Genomic DNA, 23194 nt, shown 5'->3' on the forward strand with positions numbered 1-23194 from the left:
GTTATTGGACCGGCATATACTCTAAGGCCTATACACCCAATACATTTATCAAAGTCCTCACAATGAGATACATAAAATCATGACTATGCGTTGCCTGTCTTACTGAATTTCATTATATGTACCCAAGTGTTATGACCAAGGGATTATATTTTCTGTACCATTTTTTCGTAGATATGCCGACATTTTTAAAGGGTCCCTTGTATTCTAAATCTGTGTTTAATAGATATGTCACTAAAGCAACTTTTGGATGCAAAACATCTCTTGTTGATGGGCCTTTAATGTTTGTGTTATTATTAAATGCTTGTTACTCTCTTTCTAATACCCCAATATATCTGCAGTTATAAATATGTGCATGTCATAATAAAGGGTACAAATAAAAAATGTGCATTTAAATATGAAAGTGTCGTCCATTTCTCATTGTATAAACCATTCAGCAGGAGGTTAAATTATAGCCAAGGGATTTCACACTGCCTGCAACCAAAACCTTGTTTTAGATTATGGCTTTTAACACATTTGTAAAATCCTTAGTTTCAATTTATTCGACAGTGTTAACAATGTCTCTCCACAAGTGATGAATTCACAAAAAAACTACTTTACTGTCACAAATAAAGATAATAAAGGCTATGCTAAATTCAGTTCATGCACTTTTGGAAATGGCCACAAGATGTCCTCATCCCATTGATGAGGGTAAATAACCAGCTCCTCGTGGTTATTTACCGTTTCATTTGAAAACATAACAAACAAGTTCCTCTCTGCTATTTTACCACACCAATATGACTCGTAAATATTAACCATGCTGAAATAAAATGACCCTCCTCTACTTTTTTTTCTCTCCTCCTCTCTCAGGTGCACTCGCACATAATTTGGCCGACGGAAAACCCCATGCCACTCCCCTTTATGTGAGCCTTTTCTTTTCGTGCAGCCAGGGAGCCCAGCAGGGTACAGTTTCAAAGAGAATCGGTCAAATATGTAAATATGACCCATTTTCCATTCATTAATTCGACTCTAAGTCATTGATTTCAGAGTGTGATCAGCTGATGCTTGCATGGTGGAGTCTTCATCATCGGGACTGGATCACACACACCCCCCTACCCCACCCCCCGCTGTCTCTCCTGAGAAGGTGAAGCCTTCCGAATAACAGCCCTACCGCTATGAGACGAATAACCGGGAAGGCGAAGGATGAAACTTTGATCGAGCTGCAGAACGCGACAGAATCACAGACAGGATCAGGTAATTGAACATATGCACTCATCAACCTTTAAATATGGGTCACGTGAGTCTTGTGCCAAATCTGTCAAAGAGGCTTTCTACTATTGTTTGTAGTAGCTGATCTGGCAAAGAACACAACAGTATGGTGTCGTTGACTACCCCATGTACGGCAGTATGCTTCGTTCTTGCTCCTGTCCCTAAGAACTGATAGTTAAATTCAAACAGACCTTTAATGAATGTATTCTTATGTAAAAATAAGCCCTCTAAAGCAAATTGTGTATCAAAATTAATTTGCATGTAGCAAAACATGTCAGTACAAAAATTCCAAGTGGTACCACATATAATGGCATGTTTTGCCTAATACAGCATAATAGCATAATACATCACAGCAAGTTAGCAGCAATCCCATGACAAGCCAGGAGGCAAATGGATCAAAACAGACATGCTGGGTATTTTGCTTTGGATCTCAGGAATGTTCCACAAAACTGTCTCGTCCTTCTGAAAGACAGATTTCAATATGATTTGTAGAATATGTTTTATTTAAAGACAATCTTTAACTTAACATTATAACTGAAACATGTAACAATTTGATTTCAAAGTGTGGCAGAATATCCCAGGTAAAATGTTCTCCCTTTCTGCTATCTGTCAAGCTTAGTAATGTGTATGTGTAATTAAATTGCCTTCTCTGACATAGTCATGCTTCATAGGAAACTACTTTCAGTCTGTGATTTCAAGCAGTGTGGTGCATCAGGCTGTTAAGAGACTGGGAAGTTTAGCCACTCGGTTTTGCTCTCATCAACTATGTTTCTGTTTGCAGTCATCTCAGTATACACCACATAAGTTAAGATGTATCGTTTCTTCTGCCATTGAGCTCCATATGTCAATGTAGTTGAGCTCTGTGGTCTTTTAAGTAATGCATGCTGCCTCCCATAGCTTAAGAACGTAACAGCTTGGGAGGACATTGCTGTGGTAGCGATAATATGCAGCAAATCTTTCAAACTGGAAAATGCACTTTGGTCTTACATCCCCCTGTGTGCCAAAAGACAATTTAATCTGTGTTAGTGTGATAGCAAGAACAGGGATACAAGTGGTCTTGCAGCCCTGCAAAACTTAAATTGGAAATATTTTGTTTAAGACCGAGAGATAAAATGACTTGTGATTTAGTAATTAAACTTAAACTTCTGATTTGGAGGAAGCTGATTAGCCTAATGTACAGTTATAAGGTAATGGCTTTGGGACAATGTGCTGATTCACTATTTAGATGTCCTGTATACCTGTTTACAAAATCCATGCCTGACTTATTTTGTAAACTAACATTTGTAGTTTGAGCCTGTTGTGTTCTCTCATTGACATTGTTTAACTCCATAATGATATGTAAAGTATCATATTTAAAACTACAGCTGGAGCTCTAATGTGTATAAGCCCAGTAATCGGAGACATTATCGTTTCCATCAGAAACTTGCAGATTGGGAATGTATATCATGAAGAGCAAAGCACAGATGGCAAATACTCTCAAGACACAGAAAGTTTATGAGATGTATTGACTGACCATATCTTTTGAACCCTGCTTGTTCCCGTACATTTGAGAAAGTCTGGTTCTCCTGTGATAAGAAAAGTTAGCCTCTGGGTTTTACCGAAGAGGCTAAGAGAATTATAGACTAATGTTTTCATTTAGTTCTGAAATGAAACTATTGCTGTAGAACCACTGGACCTAATGGATGATTAATTATGGACGAGTCCAGAAGCCCATTGTAAGCATCAATATGATAAGCTAACAATATGCGTCTAAGAACTCTAAAAGCAATCAATACATTAAGATGAGTTACAGCACTGTTATAATTGGGGTATAAAGATATTGATTCTATAACGTAGTACTGTCAACCTCATTTCAAGATTTTATAATCAGCTTTGAGAGGTAGGCATATGTTTAGGCCTACATAATTACTGCATAAAGTGTTATTAAGTAGAAATAGCATTGTTCACTGGAAGATGATGATGATTACATTTTGGAATGAGGTTTAGTAAATGAGATATTTTTACATTTTTTTATTTTAATTATTTCAATATTTTAACATAATAAAATGTATCAGCTTAACTGTAATAAAAATCTGTAACTACGTTATCTTATAAAAATAATCCACCTGAAGCCCACTACTATCATAGCCTTGCATATGTCTAGCTATCCGCAAGATCGTTAAAGGGAAAGAAAAATAAGTAAAGTAAATTATGCCAAAGTGTTCACTTTGAATCAAGGTGTGTTAAGTGAACTTAATGACATCCCAAACAGACGTTTTCCATTTGTGAATCCCACACTGTTTAAATGGTAATGATCATTGAGTTGTTCATTGAGACACGTGCCTGTTTATCATGGATGAGCTGAGGGTTAATAGACTGCTCTTGTTCTGCAGAGGCTTTGTTCTGGCTCTTATCAGGGCAGACCTTCAGCCACATGTGAAACAGAGAGAAAAGACAGGAAAGGATCTGTCCTCACCTCGATATATTCACTTTGTGTGCGTTTGGAGTGTATTACCTCCATCAACGCTGCCCAAACACAGATTTAGAGACAGCCATGATAACTGCAGGATGACCCCAGATGCACTGCTGCATGGAAAACTATTATACTGCAGGTGCTTTGCGTCATCCTCGTTAAGTTTATCTTTTTAATTTGATTAAAAGCTTATCTGTAGTGGGTTGCTATTTTTTTTGGCCTTTATCACGGACAGTATAGCGATAATCTTTATGATATGAGGATCATTACTCATATTTTCAGGGTTTTGCATCCATTAAAGGTGATCTGGCTCTGCTCTCTGGAGCCATGGCAGATAAATTCATCTTCCAGTCAGAGGTGAAATGGAGCCAAAGGGTTGCTAGGGAAACAGGCATTGTAATTGCATTATCCCCTTTGATCGAGGCATGATACTGAATAAGACAAGGGAACAACCAGGCTTTTCACTCTCAACAAGCCACAGGAAAACTAGGGTAGTACTAGGGTAGTTTTGTTTAGCCTTCTTTGGGGATCATAATAATGTTTTTCAAGCTTTATGTTTTTTTGTTAAATTAAAATGTAGCAGTCTAAGTGTATAACATGACTTCCATGTGTGTCCCCTCTGCCTTGGTCTGTTTGCCTGGCCTTCTGGTATAGACATTAAACATTTAAACAAGGGAAAACAAACGCTCTCGACACTCACCATGTTTCATGGGAGCTGTTTGTGGAACAGCTGTGCCACTGGGAACTATATTTGTCAGATAGTAATACTGTGTCTCTTAATAAAGCATTCCGTAATCTGGATATAAAACAACTGATATTACAGAATTTGGCATGCTTATTACACTGTTGCCAGCCTACACAAATCATCAACCAAACAACCAGGCCAGAGGCTGCATATCATGCAACCATTTACCAACTTTCTCTGTCCTAATCTGCAAATACTAGAACTCCATGTCAACTCGTATCCTCAAACATGCCCTTCTCAATAAACTTTCAAAGATATCAAACATGGTATGTTATTCTATGTTTTGTCTTATCAAGATATTACATTATCTCCTCTATCCTGCACACAATGTCGATTGTGTTTTTGAACTGTGCAAGCTTTCTGGGGATTGTCAGGAACCCCCCTCCGCCCTTTGGTCTACAACATCCTGACGATAAGAAATGAAAAACTGTGTATTTCACATTATGATATGAGCCTGATGGTGATGCAACACAAAAACCCATCTCACTCTTCAGACACATTACTTAGTAAAAATTAAATATGTTTCTTGATCAGTTGGTTTTCTCTCCCTACTAGTCAAGATTTGTACGTCCACATTATTACAGCGGAGTGTTTGTAAGTCTAATTTTCCCAAGATTCATTAAGTACTTGTTTTAGAGCTGTCAACATGGACCAAAATAAACTGGACTGATCATGTTATATGATTGAAAGCCCCTGAACAGCTTCTTCATAGACCTTGAGGTGAACATTTGTTGTATTCCCTTGTTCTAGGGCTCTTATAACAAAATGCGTAATTGGCGGGAGTAGTTTGTATATTTTCCTTTTTGCAACTAGTTAGCTGCCTTGACAGGAAATATGGGGAGAGAGATAGAGAGGATGTCTTCTCATAGCAGGCTTGGACCCGGTTTGAGCTCAGGATGTTGTGGTTTCACTGTAACATGGTACCCACCACGCCTGGTACATCAGTTCACTCACTTTGTGTTTTGTAAGGAAACGATATGTCAGATTATTGCTTTACCATTGCTATGTGAGTCCCTGCTATATTTGCCTAATCTCCCTCCCACAATCAATACAGGCACTCGCCTAGCTGAATGGGGAATGACTTTCCACCCATTTAATTTAGACCAGAGTACTAACCTGTATCACATCAATATTTTAGACGGACCAGGTCACAACCCACTCTGCACTAATACATCTCGTGCATAGAGGGAAGGTTTAGGGCAATATCTGACATGTTTGTATCTCTCCCCCTTTATGTTACTTAATGTTACAGATCTGTGGTTGGTAAGTCTTGGTTGGTTGCAAAGCAACTCAATGGTAAGAGTAAACAGGGCAGACTAGCTGAGTGCCAGCCTCGTGGGGGAGCTACACAAGAGCTGTTAATGCTGCTTTTTTCAGACAGTAGACACCTACACAGCTTGCTTGAGTCATAGTAAAACTATTTGCTTTGTTATTTAACCAGATTCACCCAGGGCATCATCACTGCTTGCTTACATGCTGAGCTACAGATGAAATCCCTGGTACGATCACCACGAGATAAAATGAATTGCTAAACTTTTATCAGAATCAGAATCACAATGCGTTTATTCGTCCCACAGAGGGGAAATGTGCATTTGCTACAGCAACAACAAAGCTAAAGACAGATAAAAAAAGCATGCATTAAAATATATATATATATATATAAAATAGAAAATTAAAAGTATAAAAAAAGAATTACACAATTCACAAAATACACAACCTGTAAGAGAAATAGCAGCAAGGTATATATAGCACAGTTATTAATGGCATATATGTGCATATAATTGGTATTGCACAACAACATAGTCTGTGTTGTTATATATGTGGGGGGGTCTACCAGGGACCATGATGGTTATATAGTCTTACTGCTGCAGGAAGGAAGGACCTGCGGTATCTCTCCGTGAGACACCGTGGGTGCAGCAGCCTGTCGCTGAAGGAGCTGCACAGTGCAGACAGGGTTCCTGGAGGGGTTGGGACACATTGACATTACGATGATTACTTTCTTGGAGTGCTCACAATAAGTAGGCCATGGGTATTGTTTTTTATTGTGAGACTATTTTATGGATAGCAGATTGTAAGCATGCTTATTCTCCTCTCCTGACCCACAGTTTAACACTAACCTTTGTCTGTCTGTCCTTTAAAGATGGTCCTGCAGTGTTGACCGCATTCAGGATAAACCTGCACTCAGGTACGGGCAGATCCGAGGCTTTATGTGACGCCTGTCTGTCCACCTGTCTGTTATTTTTCACTTCATCCTCTTGCTTTCTTATCATGCCAGACTCTCTTCAATAATGTACCAGGTTTCTGTTTCTGTTCTCTTATTTCTGCTTTCCAGTAAGTCTTTTAATCAGATCCAGATATGTGTGTGTCCGTCTGCTGTATTAGCTTCCATCTCAGCTTCTCATTGTATCTGCAGAGCCTTTCTACTGGTAGCTATGTGTGCTGTTTCCAGTGTTTATGGCCGGAGTGTCAGATCTGTACTGATGCATGTATTCATATATACTGTGTATAGAGGCATATGCCCACAGAATTCAGGTCAATTGATGCTTGCCAATTTGACACTGTATCCTGTGAGGGTATACATTTGTCAACCATCAAAAAATGTACTTGACTGTGTGAGCTTTTCTTTAATATCTCGGGTTGCATCATGCAAATGTGGGTAAGGTCGCACATCAATGAGCGTGACAGTTTTATGTCAATATTGGAAGTACTATGTTACATTTAAGGTTAACATAAGACAATATAAGGTTACACATATCATTATCCTATCTATATCTGATATCTTTTTAAAAATAAAATGCACTACCACACAAGAACATGTCTTGATTCTCCTTGGACTTCTCAGCTTGAATCCAACTTTATTTAAATGTCACCTACAGTATTGTGCAAAATCCACTTTTTCATGTCTTTTAAACATAAATATGTGTCCTCTCTGTGAAAGAGATTCGGAAAGTTTCAGGGAAAAAAGATTGTCTCTCTGTTTGTCCAGATCCACTTGTGTAAAACCTGTCTGAAAATGAGCTGATCAGATGTTGGCCACTTTGTGATGTCACAACAATTTTTGGGGTTGTGCATCCATTAGCCACTGACCATTGCAATCTCCATAGAGCACCATAGTGTTTTCTTTAACCAAACACTGCGCAGAGGGGTGTGGACAGCTGCAGCTCTCTTGCATTTAAAGCTACTGATACAGAATCAGCACTTTTGAAACAGGGCTGAAGCAGAGGGCTCAATGGCATGCTACAATGCATGATCTGTATGGTATTTCGAGCCAAACACTTCAGAGACATGTCTTGTATATGAGACCTATAATATAATGATAAAAATAGTATCATAGGGGACCTTTAAGTAAAAGTACAAAATTATTACTTGAATATGTTCTTAAATTATCCAATGTCCTAAAGGATATCTATATCACTGATGCCTTGAATGTAGTTTAATCCAAAACCGCCTGATATTTTTCAAGTGGGGCGTTTTTTTTATAGAAATACAATACTGACTTATTAAGTCAAAAATAACTATATATGTAATAAATAGTGTAAACTAGAAACAAACTCTTAAGTTAAGTACATAACCTTAATAGTTGTATGCAATTACATTATTTGAGTGAACGACTTAGTTACCTCCCACCACTGTTGTTGGTGTACATGTGTGTTTAGCCTTTAAAGTGTCATAACTAGATGGCAAGTTTATGAGAAGTCTTGATTTTGAGAAATATAAATGATGTATTGTTTTGTGTGTGTGTTGCTAAGTGGTTGTGTGGGTGGCTGAGGTATCACATCCTCTCCCCAGACAAATACTAGACCGTGGATGTTAGTTCAGATTGAGAGAAGCAGTTTCCCCTTCATAACATTTCTTTTGATGACTCACTGAAGGGACCGCTCTCCTGCCAGTTACACATGCTGCCTTGTAAAATAGAATGTGCACTTCTAAGAGGGCAATGCATCAAATAAGACAGCAGTCGGGAAACAGGCGGTCTGTTCAGAGGCCACCGTCAGGAATGGAAACGTAATCAGGCTGTAGTGGATTAGGTTGGGGCATTAGTCGGCTGGGAAATAGTGGATTTACTTCCGTGAAAAGCCCCTGCTGGTTTTTTTTCTCTGCATGATGAGCACATACCTTAAGGAATTGATATATTGGCACCAGTGACCTCCTTCTTTGATAGTGTAGGCGAGTGATTTCATCAAGGCCTGAGAGTGGAGCTTGACCTGTAGAAATCAGTGTATCTCTGCCTCTTCAACTTTGATCGTTCATTTCTAAACTTGTCTCTTGTGACTCACTTTTTTATAACAGAAGTGAAAATAATCCCTGTTAGTCAAATTCCCAAGAGCTTATAAAAAGATTCAATACATTTCTATATATATTAAAGTAAGCTAAGGGAAAGAGGTATACATTATGCCACTTATGCTGCTGATAGATTTGGCATTATTCTGCAGCCACTGACCATTTTGTGCACTTTAATTCCCTTTTGAGTGGTGGTTTAAAGTGCTTCTTTGATTGAGAGCCCATTAGAGGTTACTGGTAAACATTGTTCGGTATTTGTGCTGGTGTTCATGTGAACATGAACCACTGTACATATTCAGCAGCCGAAGGGTAATTGGGTTCCTTGGACGGAAAGTGTGGTTTGGGTGCACAAGCTTTACTTTTAGAGTTTGATTTAGTTAATGTGCATCTTTAACAGCCATTGTTTCTGTGGTAATTTTGCATGAATTAATAACTTTGATATGAATATACAGTAGTGTTTATTTTTTCCTTTGTTATGCTAGTCACTGTTTGCCATTGCTGCTCAATTCTACAAACGGCAGGCTGCTCTGTGAAGACCCCTCTCTCCATTTATTTGTCTCTCCGTGGAAGTAGATTATAACACACTGCTGGCCGTTTGGTTCAGTTTGCTCAAGCCAGGCTCTGACAACTGGCTGTGCACAGTTGGAGTGAGACCAAAGAACTGAGAAAAAACAGGAAAGGGGGGAAAAAAGTTAGATTAAAAAACAGATTCAGCTGCAAATGCAACAGCAGTTCCCACAAACTCACTGGAAAAAACAACTTGGGACTTTGACCTTTCTAAAGTCTAAATGCTGGCATATTTTCATTCCTTGAGTGAGTCTGCAGCCCTGTCATTGAGCTTCCACATGGAGAACCCACAGTGCCTCTATCATTGGGTCTCACTGCTGTCCGTCACATCAGAGTTGTCTGGGTTGCAGCTGAAAGAAGCTGGAGATCTTAGTCTCCGTGTTTCATTAGGGAGAGGAAAGACTTCTCGTAGGCAGCAGCTCTAAGCCGGGCCCCTCCCCCTCACTGTCGTATCATGCACGTTCCAGGCTCCCCCACAGGAAGTGCTGTGTTCCCAACATCCAGGAATAATAGCAGGCAGGGAGCAAAGCAATGCTACATGAGCACATTCCCTCTGCCAGAGAGGAGACAGAGAGTGGCACTGCAGGAATGCTGTGTGTTAGAGATTGAATCAGATATGTGGAAGTGTGTATGTCTGTGTGCGCTGCTGCCTTTGTGGCCGTCATCTCTCTCTCGGCTCCTATAAATGCTTACAAACATGACAAGAGTCTGCTGATTTCTATTGGCCGCTCTTAGACTGAGTAGTCTTAGATGCATGCGTGGCCATCACAATTACTGGCCGGCTCATTACTCTTAAAGGGATGGTTTGTTTTTGACTGAACCTTATTATTATCCTGTACACCACATATCCTGCATGGATTCAAACAGAGATTAACTTAGTTTAGCCAAATGTCTGCTATGTAGGTGGGAGAGAAGAAAAATACAGTTATGTATTCTTGGTAGGCTGCCGCAAACATTTATAAATATATATAATACGTAATATTCAAATTAGCCAACAATTACATTTCTAACATTATCTTTTGAGCTGTTTTTCTCTTTCCATGGGTGTCTTTCATGTAAACAGGAAAGTGAAATAGATGATTAAATACTGTTCTACTTGCATATTCTATACATCCTTAAATCTGCAACTTTTTGAATATTTATAAATTGATTGATGTATTTTGATTAAACCAGCAATATCTTACCTCTGTTTGAGTTTCGATGCTACTGATCACTCAGCCATCGACTGATTGTGCTCATATAATAACATTGATATAGAAATATATAGATTGATTATGCAGACAGACAATTTAACGTATTGAACACAAAACGTATGTCTTTATTTAGACCATTTTAAACTGAACTGTCCTATCTTAAAGAACAATCATGGTCTCATTAGAACACTTTGCTTTACAAACATTTCAGATAATGATTCACTCAAACATATAAACAATAATTATGCTAGTTGTTTGTTGACAGAAAGCACTATAAATGTGATGTGTATTATTTCTTCACTCCTATTATTAACTTTTTCCCTGTGCATAATGCATAAGGCATTGTTTGTGTTTTTATATAAAGTAAAAATATTAAAAATATAGCACAATTAATTTGTTTCTTTTGCAGATGAAAATGGTGGGAATAGTGTCAGTGCATTATCTGAAAGAGCGACGCTGCCTGGGCAGGCAGAGGTAAGTTCTTGTGTATTTGTTGGTGCGTCAATATGGATATTTTGGGAAACCCATTGCAATCATGTTAAATGTTGTTAGCTTGCTCAGCACAATGACTGATTATAAAAACGGTTTGTTTCTCAACCTGTTTACTTGTCTTTGTGCTGAAAATAACTTCTTACTTGTTGTAGCTTTATTTATTTAATGTATCGACTAAATAGCATTATACAACTCTCTACAAGAAAGGGAATGTATAATTCCCCAAATTGTTCCTTTTATTATTATATTCTTGAATTGTAATTGTTCTGCTAAAATGTCAGATAAACAGTCTGATATAAGATTACAGGCAGGCAGCAGTTGTAGAATTTGTGTTACCTTTTCAAAGCTTGTGTTACTTTCTTTGTAGCCATAATATTGTTTATCCCGGTGTTTATTTTTATGACTGACCCTTTGTTGACTCTCTGCTCTCATTGCTGAGTCACAAGACCTCACAAAAGCTGCTCTTTTGTCTCGAACAGTGGGACTGAAATAAACTTTCCCTGCTCAAACAGAACAGCAGCCTGTTGTCAGTCTTGTGGGCCCTCAGCGATACAGTCAACCCTGCATGCTTTACCCATCTTAATTCATAACACTGATTATATTGTGTTTCTGTGATGTATGAGACTAGGATTCACTGCATAATGTCTCAGTGATAATCAATCAAACCCTTATGTTTTAAATGTTCTCATTAGCTCAGAACATGATCGAATAAACCATCACTAGCAGCGTTCATGCCCTTACTACATGGTCAGTGTGCATGTGAGGGCCAGATAAACATTGGGTGGGGTTCAGAAAAAAACAGTTAAGCACACTGGGGACTCAAGCTGTGGTTAACCCTTTATAGTGTAGCTCTGTGGAGCCTGATCTACAGTACATCCCAATCTGAAGACTATTTTATCTCTCTTGTAATTTGCTCATTTCCAGGAAGAGTGCTATTTGTTAATGACCAGTAATGTTACTAGTTTCAATATTTCAATTCAGATTAATAAAAAGGGAACAGTTAGCATCAAAGTATTTGAAATGTGGGAGTTAAAACAATTAAAACAACAAGTAAAATACAATATTTGATTTGAACATTACCAGAACGCTTCTGCTCCTGAATAAACTATTTTGGTATAATGTCAGGCTTGGATTGTACCATGTCCAGAAATCCAGTGGTTTCTCTGCAGTCATCGTGGCCTCCCAACAAACTGTTAAAATACTTTTCAAAACCATCCCATGCACTGGAGTCAGTAGCCTACAGTCACTTAACTTACATTTTGATGTTACATACTTTTGGGACACAATACACCTTGACCTCTCCATACAATATTATAAATGGCTCAATGTTAAAGTCGGAGCCCTTCGTGTCTGTCTTCAAGATTACAACAGTTTCATTTCTTGCGTTGTCAGCACCTCAAGTATTGCATTACTATGATTGTCTGTTTGCTTTCGCCTCCCGCTACAAAACATATTTTGTGTCTGTTTTTTTCCTTTAGACAGAAAAGTTACAACCAAACAAGGACACTGTGTTCTTCAGGGATGGAGTTCGGCGAATAGACTATGTGTTGTCTTATGTTGATGATAAAGATGGAGAAAAGAAACAGGTAAGTGGAACAGACTACAACTAATCAGCATTTTTACAGTGCGGGCAGTGATTAACTGTGATACTGTCGATGTTACACAATTTATATCCAGAACACATGATGCTAAGAAAAAGGAAGTGAGATTCCAAAGACAGACGTTATTTGTGGCCGCCAGTTTTTGAGTTAAATAGCTTGTGAGCAAAAACTTGAGTATTTAAAGGTGTTGGATACATATTTGTGGATAAAGAATCAAACCATTCAGCTGTCGTTGAGGTATTTTATTTGTTGTAAGAAAGTTCAGTCAGTTATACAGAGAGCATACTGTCTGCAGAGTGGAAGACCAAGAATAGAGTTTTGGTTGGATATTTAAACACAGAGAGGAGAAGTTTAAGGAGTTAGGGAGGCAGTATCAGGTTCTCAGTTCAACAGAAGTTGAAGGTCATACTGTTGGTGCACAGGGAGGGTAACTAACAACATGGCAACAAATCTTCTTGATAAGAACATTTCCCAAGCTGAGCAAAGACGTGAAAGCCAGTAAATGGAGATAAACATTAGAAAATAAGAATCATTCAATGATATTATAAAAGTAAGTAAGTGAGTATAATATTTTCCTGTTATAATAGGTAAATGTAAGTATCATATTTCACACATTTTCAACCTTATTTTATCCACAGAGATTTCACTAAGAGCAGCTGTTCCTTTCTCAACCTCACACTCACATATTCACACCTGAAAGCTGCACAGCACACACACAGTACTGAAGATCACGCTGTAAACTCATAGGTTAAGTTTAGTTTAGCTCTGTGTTTTGCTGGATCAAAACTGAGGCATAGTTTAAAGATCTAATATGTAGCTTCTGAAAACCATTTTTAACCGCACCTTTAACCTTTCCTGCGATGTTATTTATGTATTCATATTACAATGTCAGCCTGTTATTGCAGTTTAATGTTTGTGTTTGCCATACTTTTTTGTTAAGTGTTGATTGAAAATGTATATATATGTTTTTTTGTGTGATTTAACAGCACTGCAATGCAGGAAAGCTTGTTTCCTTATATCATTTTCACCTCCTGATGATGTGGGCAGTCGACACAATATTTCTTTTTTTCCAGGGTCACATTTTGAGCACAGTACCAGACTTTTTGAAAACTGGTCAGGGTTATATCTAAAGATGTGATCCCTGCTCTCCCCACAGTATTAAGCTAGGTCAGTTATATTGGTTTGCTCCCCTTGTTTCCACTGAAAGAGGCATTTGCTGTCCCCTAAACTCATTTGGAAGTCTCTTTTGTGACAGACAAGCCCCCTTTTTGACCAATCAGTAACCAAACAAAGACAATGCAGAAACTCAGACAGGGGCTCTGTTATTTTGCTCTTGTATGGATGGGTATATAACACAACAATCATAGACTGTGTGAGTGTGTGTGTGTGGCTCTAATGCTCTGTTGTCTGTGTTTTCATCCTCAGGAGTGGAGGAGGGAGTTTGAGGCCAACCTTGAGAAACAGGGTCTTGAGCTGGAGACTGAAGACAAATCGGTAAGAAGTTCAACCACAGAGTAACACCACCACCTAGTGGATAGCTTGCAGAGGCACACCGTGTTATACGGAAAATGTCTTAAAGGGATTGCTCAGAATTAGACCCATAATACTAACAAGTACTGAAACATTAAGTATATTGTTTCTCCTCTATCTGTCCTTTAATCAGGACTCAAAAGACCAAAAGACATATTTCCTGAAGATCCATGCTCCATGGGATGTACTGACGACCTACGCTGACATCTTAAAGATTAAAGTCCCCTTCAAGTTGAATGATATCCCCCGTGGTCATGATGTCCCGCTGGAGTGGCTCTCGCATCCTTTCCGTTTGCCAGAGCACATCATGCTTCCACAACCGGACTACTTTACCTACCCCTTCGACAAGAACAAGACCGACTTCTTCCTTATCAGTGACAAGGATACCTTCTTCCCGCCCTCCACAAGAAACAGAATCGTGAGTTTTTATTATTTCACACTTATTCTCGACAGGCTGACCCTAGGAGCCTATGAATAGATGCTTACCTGTTTTGGCATTTAAGTTAAATGTATTTAGCTGCACAGTTCCTGCTAATTTAGATCCCCTAATATTTTTGTTGCATCCTGTCCGTGTAAGGTGTACTACATCCTGGCTCGTTGCCCGTACAACAAAGAGGTTCGGAAAGAAAAAGACAAGACGGGAATCAAACGATTACTCAGCAATGGGACGTATACGGCAGCCTTTCCTCTTCATGATGTAAGCAACTTTAGTTAAAAGGCTGCTTTTATTTAAACACATTATAATTAAACACACTGACAGATTCAGTTCTGTATTTAAATAGCAATGCTATATTCAGTACTTCTAATGTTATGACTTGTATTTAATGATTCAATGCAGGACTCATATTTCAAGTATGTTTGTCTCTGTTTATGAGTTTTCTTGTTCCAGAGCAGAACAATCTTAATCAGCATTGTCTAAACATAACACACTGATTTTATCATCATGTTTCTTAGTAATGACATTATAAAGCACCAACAATATTTTTTCAAAGAAAGTATTCAAGTTCTTAGAGGGCTCTTTTTCTTTAATTTTCTAATAACTTTTGCTCAAGAACCCACATAGCATTGTTTCTTTTCTTTTCAGTGTCAATACTGGAAAAGGGCAAGAAACGCTGAATGCGAGAGTGAGCGCTACAACTTGTACGAGCACTGGGCTCGGTTTCTCTGCTTTTACAAAGAGCAGCCTCTCAACCTCATCAGGTAAACAAGCAACACCTGAATGCTGCCATCTTTGGTTTTCAAACTAGATTCAACATTTTTTTTTACTGAACAGTTAACTGCAGAGTTAAGTGTGTTGTTTTGGTTGTAGGAAGTACTATGGGGAGAAGATTGGGATCTACTTTGCCTGGCTGGGCTTCTACACAGAGATGCTGTTTTTGGCAGCCGTCATGGGCGTCATATGTTTCACGTATGGAGTGCTCAGTTATGAGGACAACAGGTCAAGGTGAGTTGATAACAATATGGCCAAAAAGATATGACCAACTCAATAATATACCCATATGTAATTGTTGACCATTTATTTGCTAATCATTAAATCATCATTACAAAATCATTAAATCACTGCTATTACTGCCTCAGCTTTTCTGGGTAAACTTTACACAGGGTGTGGAAACTGGCTGCTGGGATTTGCTCCTATTAAGCCACAAGAACATAAGTGAGGTTTATTGATGTGAGTCAACGAGGCCTGACTAGACCATCCCAAAATTGATGGCAAGTTGAAGTCTGGGCTCAAAGCAGGCCAGTAAAGTTATTTTGGCAAAACTTAGGATCTTTAGATATTAATGTACCTCACCTTGTGCATGGGGCATTATTTTGAAAGAGGAAATGGCCTAACCAGAACTATGGACATAAAGTTAGATATTTAAGATTTAATCACATCCAGTGTCAAGCCTCAAACCAACAGTAGAGACAAGTATTCAAACAAAGGTATCCACATACTTTTGCTATATCATATTCAACCTTATAACTTAAAGATATATTTCAGATTCCAATGAAATGATGCCCTGTTAAAAAAATTGGATGCTACACTGACACATCAATACATACTGCTTTGTACTACCTTTCTTTTTAAAATTGTATTTATCTTTAAATGACTTCTGGATAAGGGGAAGGTGAATTCAAAAAATATGTTCTTACTCTCCTTGTAGCAAAGAAATATGTGACCCCGAGATTGGGGGCAGTATCGTGATGTGTCCACTTTGTGATAAGAAGTGCCCTTTCTGGAAGCTCAACTCTACATGTTTCTCATCCTGGGTAAAATATTACACTTTATATGTCAAAGAACACCATTTTTAAAACAGTGATTAACCTTAAAGTGAATATTGCAAACATTATCTTACTACATTGGTCTGTTAAATGTACTCGTATATCTGCAGTAGATTGTAACCTGCTGGGTCAGCAGTATGTCCCCCTGTTTATGCCAAGCGTGTCACTGAGAAACACATGTTTTCCATATTCTCTCTTTCAGCAATCCCATCTGTTTGATAATGAAGGAACGGTATTCTTTGCCATATTTATGGGGATTTGGGGTAAGTGTTTGTCGATGCTGCTCTCACTGCGTTTAACCTGTGAGGAGATCCCATTTGTTTCCCGGCCTGTGAGACAGATTCTCACAGTCAAAGCCTGTTCACTCTGAAGCATCTACCTTTATCCGTACTGCTTGAGCCAAGAACAAGATGCCAGCACAATTATGCTGTTATGTACTAAGCTGTCGGAAAGCTTGCCCAGCACACTGAAGGCCAAATGGAAAACTGGCCTCATGAGGAGCAGTTAGCCAAGAAGTGTTGTCACAGTTGAAACATAAACATAAACTCTCCTAAAACTCAACACAGCCATTCTCTGTTTTTAGTCATTGCAACATGATGTATGAAAACAAATGCAGATTACCAGACACCTCATTAAACAACAACATATATTTGTGAGTGGTGACAAACTGAGATCTTACATTTTGTTTCTTTCTTTCACATCTATTTGGCAGTCACTCTGTTTTTGGAGTTCTGGAAACGGCGTCAAGCCCGTCTGGAGTACGAGTGGGACTTGGTGGACTTTGAAGAGGAGCAGCAACAGCTTCAAATCCGACCCGAGTTTGAGATCCGATGCACCGACAAGAGACTCAACAAGATCACTCAGGTGCTTAGAAGAAAACATGACGCATACTATGTACAACTTATTCCATGCTACCTATTTCCAACACAATAATAATCTTCCAGGAAATGGAGCCGTATCTTCCCACTACAAGCAAGTGTGTTCGCTTCTGTCTCTCCTCTGCCACTGTTATATTCTGGGTGAGTGATGATTAAGACTCTTTATATTGACTATAAAACATACCAATTGTCCCTTTTTAGTCACTTACTGTCAACACTTTTACATGTTTGTCTTCTCCCCACAGATCTCTCTGATTGTGGCCTGTATAATCGGTGTTATAGCGTACAGATTGGCGGTGTATGCTGCCTTCGCGAGTATCATTAAAGACCCCCTGAGAAAGATCCAGGTGGTGGGCAGGTTCATCACTCCACAGCTCGCCACTTCTGTCACTGCCTCCTGCATCAACTTTGTCATCATCATGATCCTCAACTTCTTTTATGAGAGGGTGGCCGTCTGGATCACCGACATGGGTAAATAGATTTTATCTGACATTTTCCTGAATCAACAGAAATGAACAATAGAGTCATAATTTTGTCTTAACTTACACTGATCTACTATCTGGTGTTTGCTTCCTGCAGAAATCCCAAAGACCCACCTGGAGTATGAGAATAGGTTGACCATGAAGATGTTCCTCTTCCAGTTTGTCAACTACTACTCATCGTGCTTCTACGTGGCCTTCTTCAAAGGCAAATTTGTCGGTTATCCTGGCGACTACTCATATATGTTCGGCAAACTAAGAAATGAGGAGGTAGGTTTTCCTGCCCCGGGTAAAACTTACTTTGATTACTGTACATAGATTTTTTTTGTCAATGTCCCTATTGAAAATTGCAGGTTTATGCCATATTTACTTACATTAGCATGTAGCATGTGTATTTACAAACTCTATGTTACACAAATTTCTATCTCTTTTATGAAATTGTCTTTTGATTCAATTTATTTTGACCTTAACTGTTGTGTGTTGTTGTCTATTTAAAGCACAAACTGGATTGCCTTTGTGTCTGAAATGTGCTATATAAAAAACTAACCTTAACCTTATTAACATTTATCCAAATATTTTAACCTGTGAGGAAAGCTTCATAATCTGGTGCCACCAACAGAAAGTGCATTGAATAAGTGTGTTCTGTAATCTAAAACCCCTTGCTGTCCCAGTGTGACCCCGGAGGCTGTCTGATTGAGCTCACCACACAGCTTGTGATTGTTATGGCAGGAAAACAACTGTGGGGCAACATTCAGGAAGCTCTGCTGCCGTGAGTCTGCCGCCCAGTCTTTCATCTCTTAACTTTTACCCTCTGTCGCCTATTCATTCCAAAACAACAACAAGAGAATAGCTTTCAATGAAGGTGTTTGTTTAACAGCGCATTTTGGTTATTTGTAGTGCATTCATTTATTTTATTTTTTTAACAAGATCAATATTTTGCAAATAAGTAAAATCAATATTAGTTCACAAGCACACATCCACATCCCCAACAAATGTTTTACCTCTGAATGTCATGGTATTGCTTCTCTACCCCAAAACAAATGTATAAAACCTGCTGAAATGCTATCAGAAACCTTTGAGGGAAACGTTACAATATTTGGTTCTATATCACATTCGTACCTTGTGTGCACTACACATTGATCTTGTTCCTATCAAAGGTTAAAAAGTATACATAAGTGAATTTTATTTAAAGCAACCACCAGACTTCTCCAACTATAAATGTTATTGTTACTGTGCCGATTTCTCTGGAAATGTGTTGTTGCCACATAAGGTCTCAGCAGTTTATCTTCATGTGCTTCTTAACAGGCTGATGCGTAACTGGTGGAGTAGGAGGAAGGGACGGCACCATCTTGAGAATCATTCCAGCCGCTGGGAGCAGGACCACAGGCTGCTGAACTTCAGCCAACTGGGGTTGTTTTATGAGTATCTGGAGATGGGTAAGATACTTCTCTGATGTTGTTCACAATACACAGATCATATCTGGACAGAAGAGCCGGATTAAAGGATGTTGTCTTTTTGCCATCCTTTTATTACACTTCCATCTCTAACTCTCTGTCTGCCTGTTTTTTCAGTGATCCAATTTGGTTTCATCACATTGTTTGTGGCCTCGTTTCCTCTGGCTCCTCTCCTGGCTCTGTTCAACAACATCCTGGAGATCAGGGTGGACTCCTGGAAGTTCACCACCCAATTCAGACGACCGGTGGCGTCCAAGGCCCGAAACATTGGAGCGTGGCAGGAAATCCTCAACGCAGTGGCCATTCTGTCTGTTGTTACAAATGTAGGTTCATCACCATATTTTTATCACACAAAATGTTCAACAAATCAATGTGTTTTTTGTCTAATCTGTGCTAATGTCTTTATTTGCCTGCATGATAAATGTGTTCAAGGATTTCAGAAGGACAATATTCATAAAAATATTTTTTTCTCGCATTTAACCGAAATCCTTTTGTCCTTATTTCTGTCCCAGGCTTTCATCATGGCGTTTACTTCCGACATGATCCCCCGTATGGTCTTTCTGTATGCCTATGGTAAAGATGCCAGCATGACGGGCTACGTTAACAACAGCCTGTCAATATACAACATCTATCAGATACCCGCTGTCAGCATGCCCGAAGAGCGAGTCAACTGGTTTGATAACACGACTTCCACCTGCAGGTAATAGAGCTTAAAGAGCTTGTTGTGCATCTGGCTTTAATTTACTTTTAGAAGAGCTTTAGACTCTGTATTCCCCCCACAGCAATTTGGAGCTTTTCATTCTTTCAACTCATTGATTTGGGTTTAAAGCCTGCCAGACTTTTGTTTTGATTCAGTTTCACAGCGTTTTTTTCTCCTTCTGCATTGGGCAATTGTTCTCACTGAAAATGGTTTGATAAATCCACTGTACACTATGATAAACAAACAGACAGAGGATGTAAGTCACTACATGGGGAGTCATATATTTTCCTCAGAGCTTAAATGTGAGTGAATATTAGGCCAAAATTCGAGTCACAAAACTGAACTAAATACTAGTGAGGCTCTGTGTTTGATGGAAGTTTAAATAAGAAATAATTTGCTTACATGTTAGCTATTATGTTGTTTATATGTTGTATATATATATTTGAACAGATACCGTGACTACCGTTACCCTCCGGGCCACCCGAGGGAGTACAATCACACCATGCAGTTTTGGCATATCCTGGCAGCCAAAATGACCTTTATTATTATAATGGAGGTAAGACAAAACAGCGTCTCACTCCTTACTAAAGTATAAATGTTAAGAACTAAAGGATTATAATCTGACAGTGTGATAATTCTTCCTCTGCAGCACGTTGTCTTTGTGGTGAAGTTCTTTGTGGCGTGGATGATCCCAGACGTCCCATCAGTTGTGAAGGCGCGGTTCAAACGAGAGCGCTACCTGATTCAAGAGTACCTGCATAACTATGAGGTGGAGAAGGTCAAAATCCAGATGAGTGCCAGTTTCATCACAGAGCAATCATCAGAAATATCCTCAATGACAGACAAACAAGAAGTGTTGTCTGAGTGCCTGTAGCCTGCTTCCTCAAAACTCCTAACTAACAAAGCCAAGAATGGGCATGTGTGAGAGTTTTATCCTCACTGACAGCATTCATATACACAGATTCTGTCTTTGGGATAAAAATGCTATTATATTTTTTTGCTGGATGGACTCCTATATTAGGATCTGGGTAGAGGCATCAGAAATTCAAATGCAACATTTCACTTCGCTTAAACACTCCTGTGCCATATAAAGAAAGTTTGAAAACAACAGCAGAAGGCTGAAAAGATTGTGACTGCAGCTTGTATCATTTCCCATGTAATGCCTTCAAATCCCCAATTGTCATGGCTGCATGTACTCATAACCAAGTATTGTTGAAAATGTAAAATGAGTTGTAATGACCCTTTAAGGAGATGTCTATCATATCATTAATTAAATGTTTTGCATGTGATTTTTCTGATGAAAAAACAAGATGAAGGGCTTTTTAGAAAAGATATCAGTGTTAAAAAGAGTTTTTAAAAAATTAAATAACTCATATCATTCAAGGGATATATCTTATACATCACCTATCTTTTTGTTTGAAGTTTGGAGGTAGGCTTTTAATAATATTGTTTGTTCCGTTGCTGCATAATGTTTAGGTCCACTGTTCTATAGCTGGGCCATCAGATTTTCAGTTTTGTTCTTTGAGTTAATTTTGTTAGGCTCGTTCAAACTGTGTATTGGAAAACCAATTACCTCTGTCATAGTGCAGTGATACTGTAACAATCAGAAGTATGTATCTTCCAGCATGAGTTGGCAGTATAGAGCAGCTGCAAGCTTATCTTCCAGATGTATGTCAAACTTGCTTCGGGACCAATTATACAATTTTTACAAAGAGAAAGTTCTACACGTAGAACATTTCCTGACAGATTTTCAGGTTTAGTACAATCAGTTTATGTGTGAAAGTTTAAGTTGACCGTGTGTTGGCTTTACTCCTCCAATTGTTATACTTGGGTAGCAAATGGCCTATACTCATGTTTTTTTATGTCTCCACATGTTTTCGGCATAATGAACCTTCACAGATGAACAGACAGTTGAAGAACTTGGTTTGGTACAATGTAAGTGTGCATATCTGTAAAAATAAATGAGTTAATGAGTTTTACTAACCTAGTCTTTGATAAATAGGTGATGCTTTAGCTATAAAGAAAATATCAAATATGGAAATTGGTTGTAAAGCAACTCATTTATTGATATGCTTCTGCTTTGTAGTCTGAAGCTTTATATTAACAGTAACATCATAATCCTTTCTTTAACTTTGTATTCATCACATCATAAATGACTATCAACCAGTATTAGTTCAGACACTTCAGTATATTTAATACTAAAACTTACTACAAGGGACCAGAGACATAAAAAAAACCTCCAGAGAGATTCATAACTAAACAGTATCTATTTATGAGTTACAGGATCACCTCATTTACTCCTATCATTTTAAGTGTAACAGGTTTTTCTTTGTTTTATATTGAATCCTCTTTGTACCTTGACTCTCTACATGATACAGTTGAGATTTCAGCTATCAGCTATTATGTTTGACATTAAAAAATCTAAGCCTCATTTACTCACATCTCAGGATCAATCATGAGCATTACACAGTAATACGTAATACAGTACGCAGATACCAGATGTGTGCAGAGTGTGATCCTGCAGCATGATGTATTTCCAATCAAACGAATGCCTTAAACAAAACTCTGTGCTTACTCGTTTTTCTATGCTTTTGTAATGCCAAAGTTTCCTATCTCTATTCAAACCCTGTGTCATGTACGTTTTCATTGCTGCTATTTTGTCTGATTTAATGTGCATGAATTGCTGGAAATTGTTGTCAGTTTTATTCTAAATTCACTGTAGCCTATTGTACAGTTAATATACATGATAAATAAAAAGAAGTAATTATAGTATGAGTTTTATTCGAACATTGCATGAATACCAACAGAAAACATGACAACAATACATTTGCCATGAGATGCTTACCATTGAGTTTATCTCAATGTAAGGATCCTCAATGAAGACATAAAAACACTATGCTTTTGAAGAAGTTTTCCAATATTTTTTTTTGATTTTTTTCCATATATAGTCCTATCTCATTAAAAGAAAAGTTGAACTACATAGCTTCTCGAATTTACATACAACATTCTAGTCTAATGAACTGTACATGTCAGGGTTAAGAAAACAATGAAGATGAATTCAATCTAAAGGAAAAGTAGCGGTGTGGGTGGGGCGCGCCTCATGTGTGAGCATGCGCAGTGTACATTGGTTGGTTCAGCTGTACGCGCTACATTTATTTGGTGCTAACTCCGAAACTGAGAAAAAGAAAAGAAGCGGAGTGGGTTTTGACAATTTCTTGAAGGCTTATTTTGTATTTTGAACAATTATAAGGTAAGTTGTCGAGCAAGCTGTGTATAAATATTTGTCTCTGACTGCTGCCATTGTTACCTAGC

General features: G+C 38.4%; 1 protein-coding gene across 2 annotated transcripts; it reads left to right on the forward strand.

Moving 5' to 3' along the window:
• Window positions 1-928: 928 nt before the first annotated feature.
• On the forward strand, window positions 929-22651 carry ano5b (anoctamin 5b). Of its 2 annotated transcripts, XM_063881225.1 has the most exons (21): window positions 929-1230; window positions 6583-6627; window positions 10893-10957; window positions 12454-12561; window positions 14002-14070; window positions 14240-14524; window positions 14684-14803; window positions 15191-15306; window positions 15416-15550; window positions 16254-16359; window positions 16574-16634; window positions 17084-17235; window positions 17316-17390; window positions 17495-17720; window positions 17829-17998; window positions 18400-18497; window positions 19034-19164; window positions 19300-19505; window positions 19695-19882; window positions 20333-20438; window positions 20532-22651. In XM_063881225.1, the coding sequence occupies exons 1-21, from the start codon at window positions 1152-1154 to the stop codon at window positions 20754-20756; spliced, it is 2766 nt and encodes a 921-aa protein (XP_063737295.1). In that variant the 5' UTR covers window positions 929-1151; the 3' UTR covers window positions 20757-22651. The 2 variants fall into 2 exon arrangements, with proteins under 2 accessions (XP_063737295.1, XP_063737296.1); XM_063881226.1 differs by lacking the exon at window positions 6583-6627.
• Window positions 22652-23194: the final 543 nt, after the last annotated feature.

The sequence above is a fragment of the Eleginops maclovinus genome, chromosome 4 (assembly GCF_036324505.1).
Source record: "Eleginops maclovinus isolate JMC-PN-2008 ecotype Puerto Natales chromosome 4, JC_Emac_rtc_rv5, whole genome shotgun sequence".
In the NCBI taxonomy this organism is placed as follows: domain Eukaryota; kingdom Metazoa; phylum Chordata; class Actinopteri; order Perciformes; family Eleginopidae; genus Eleginops; species Eleginops maclovinus.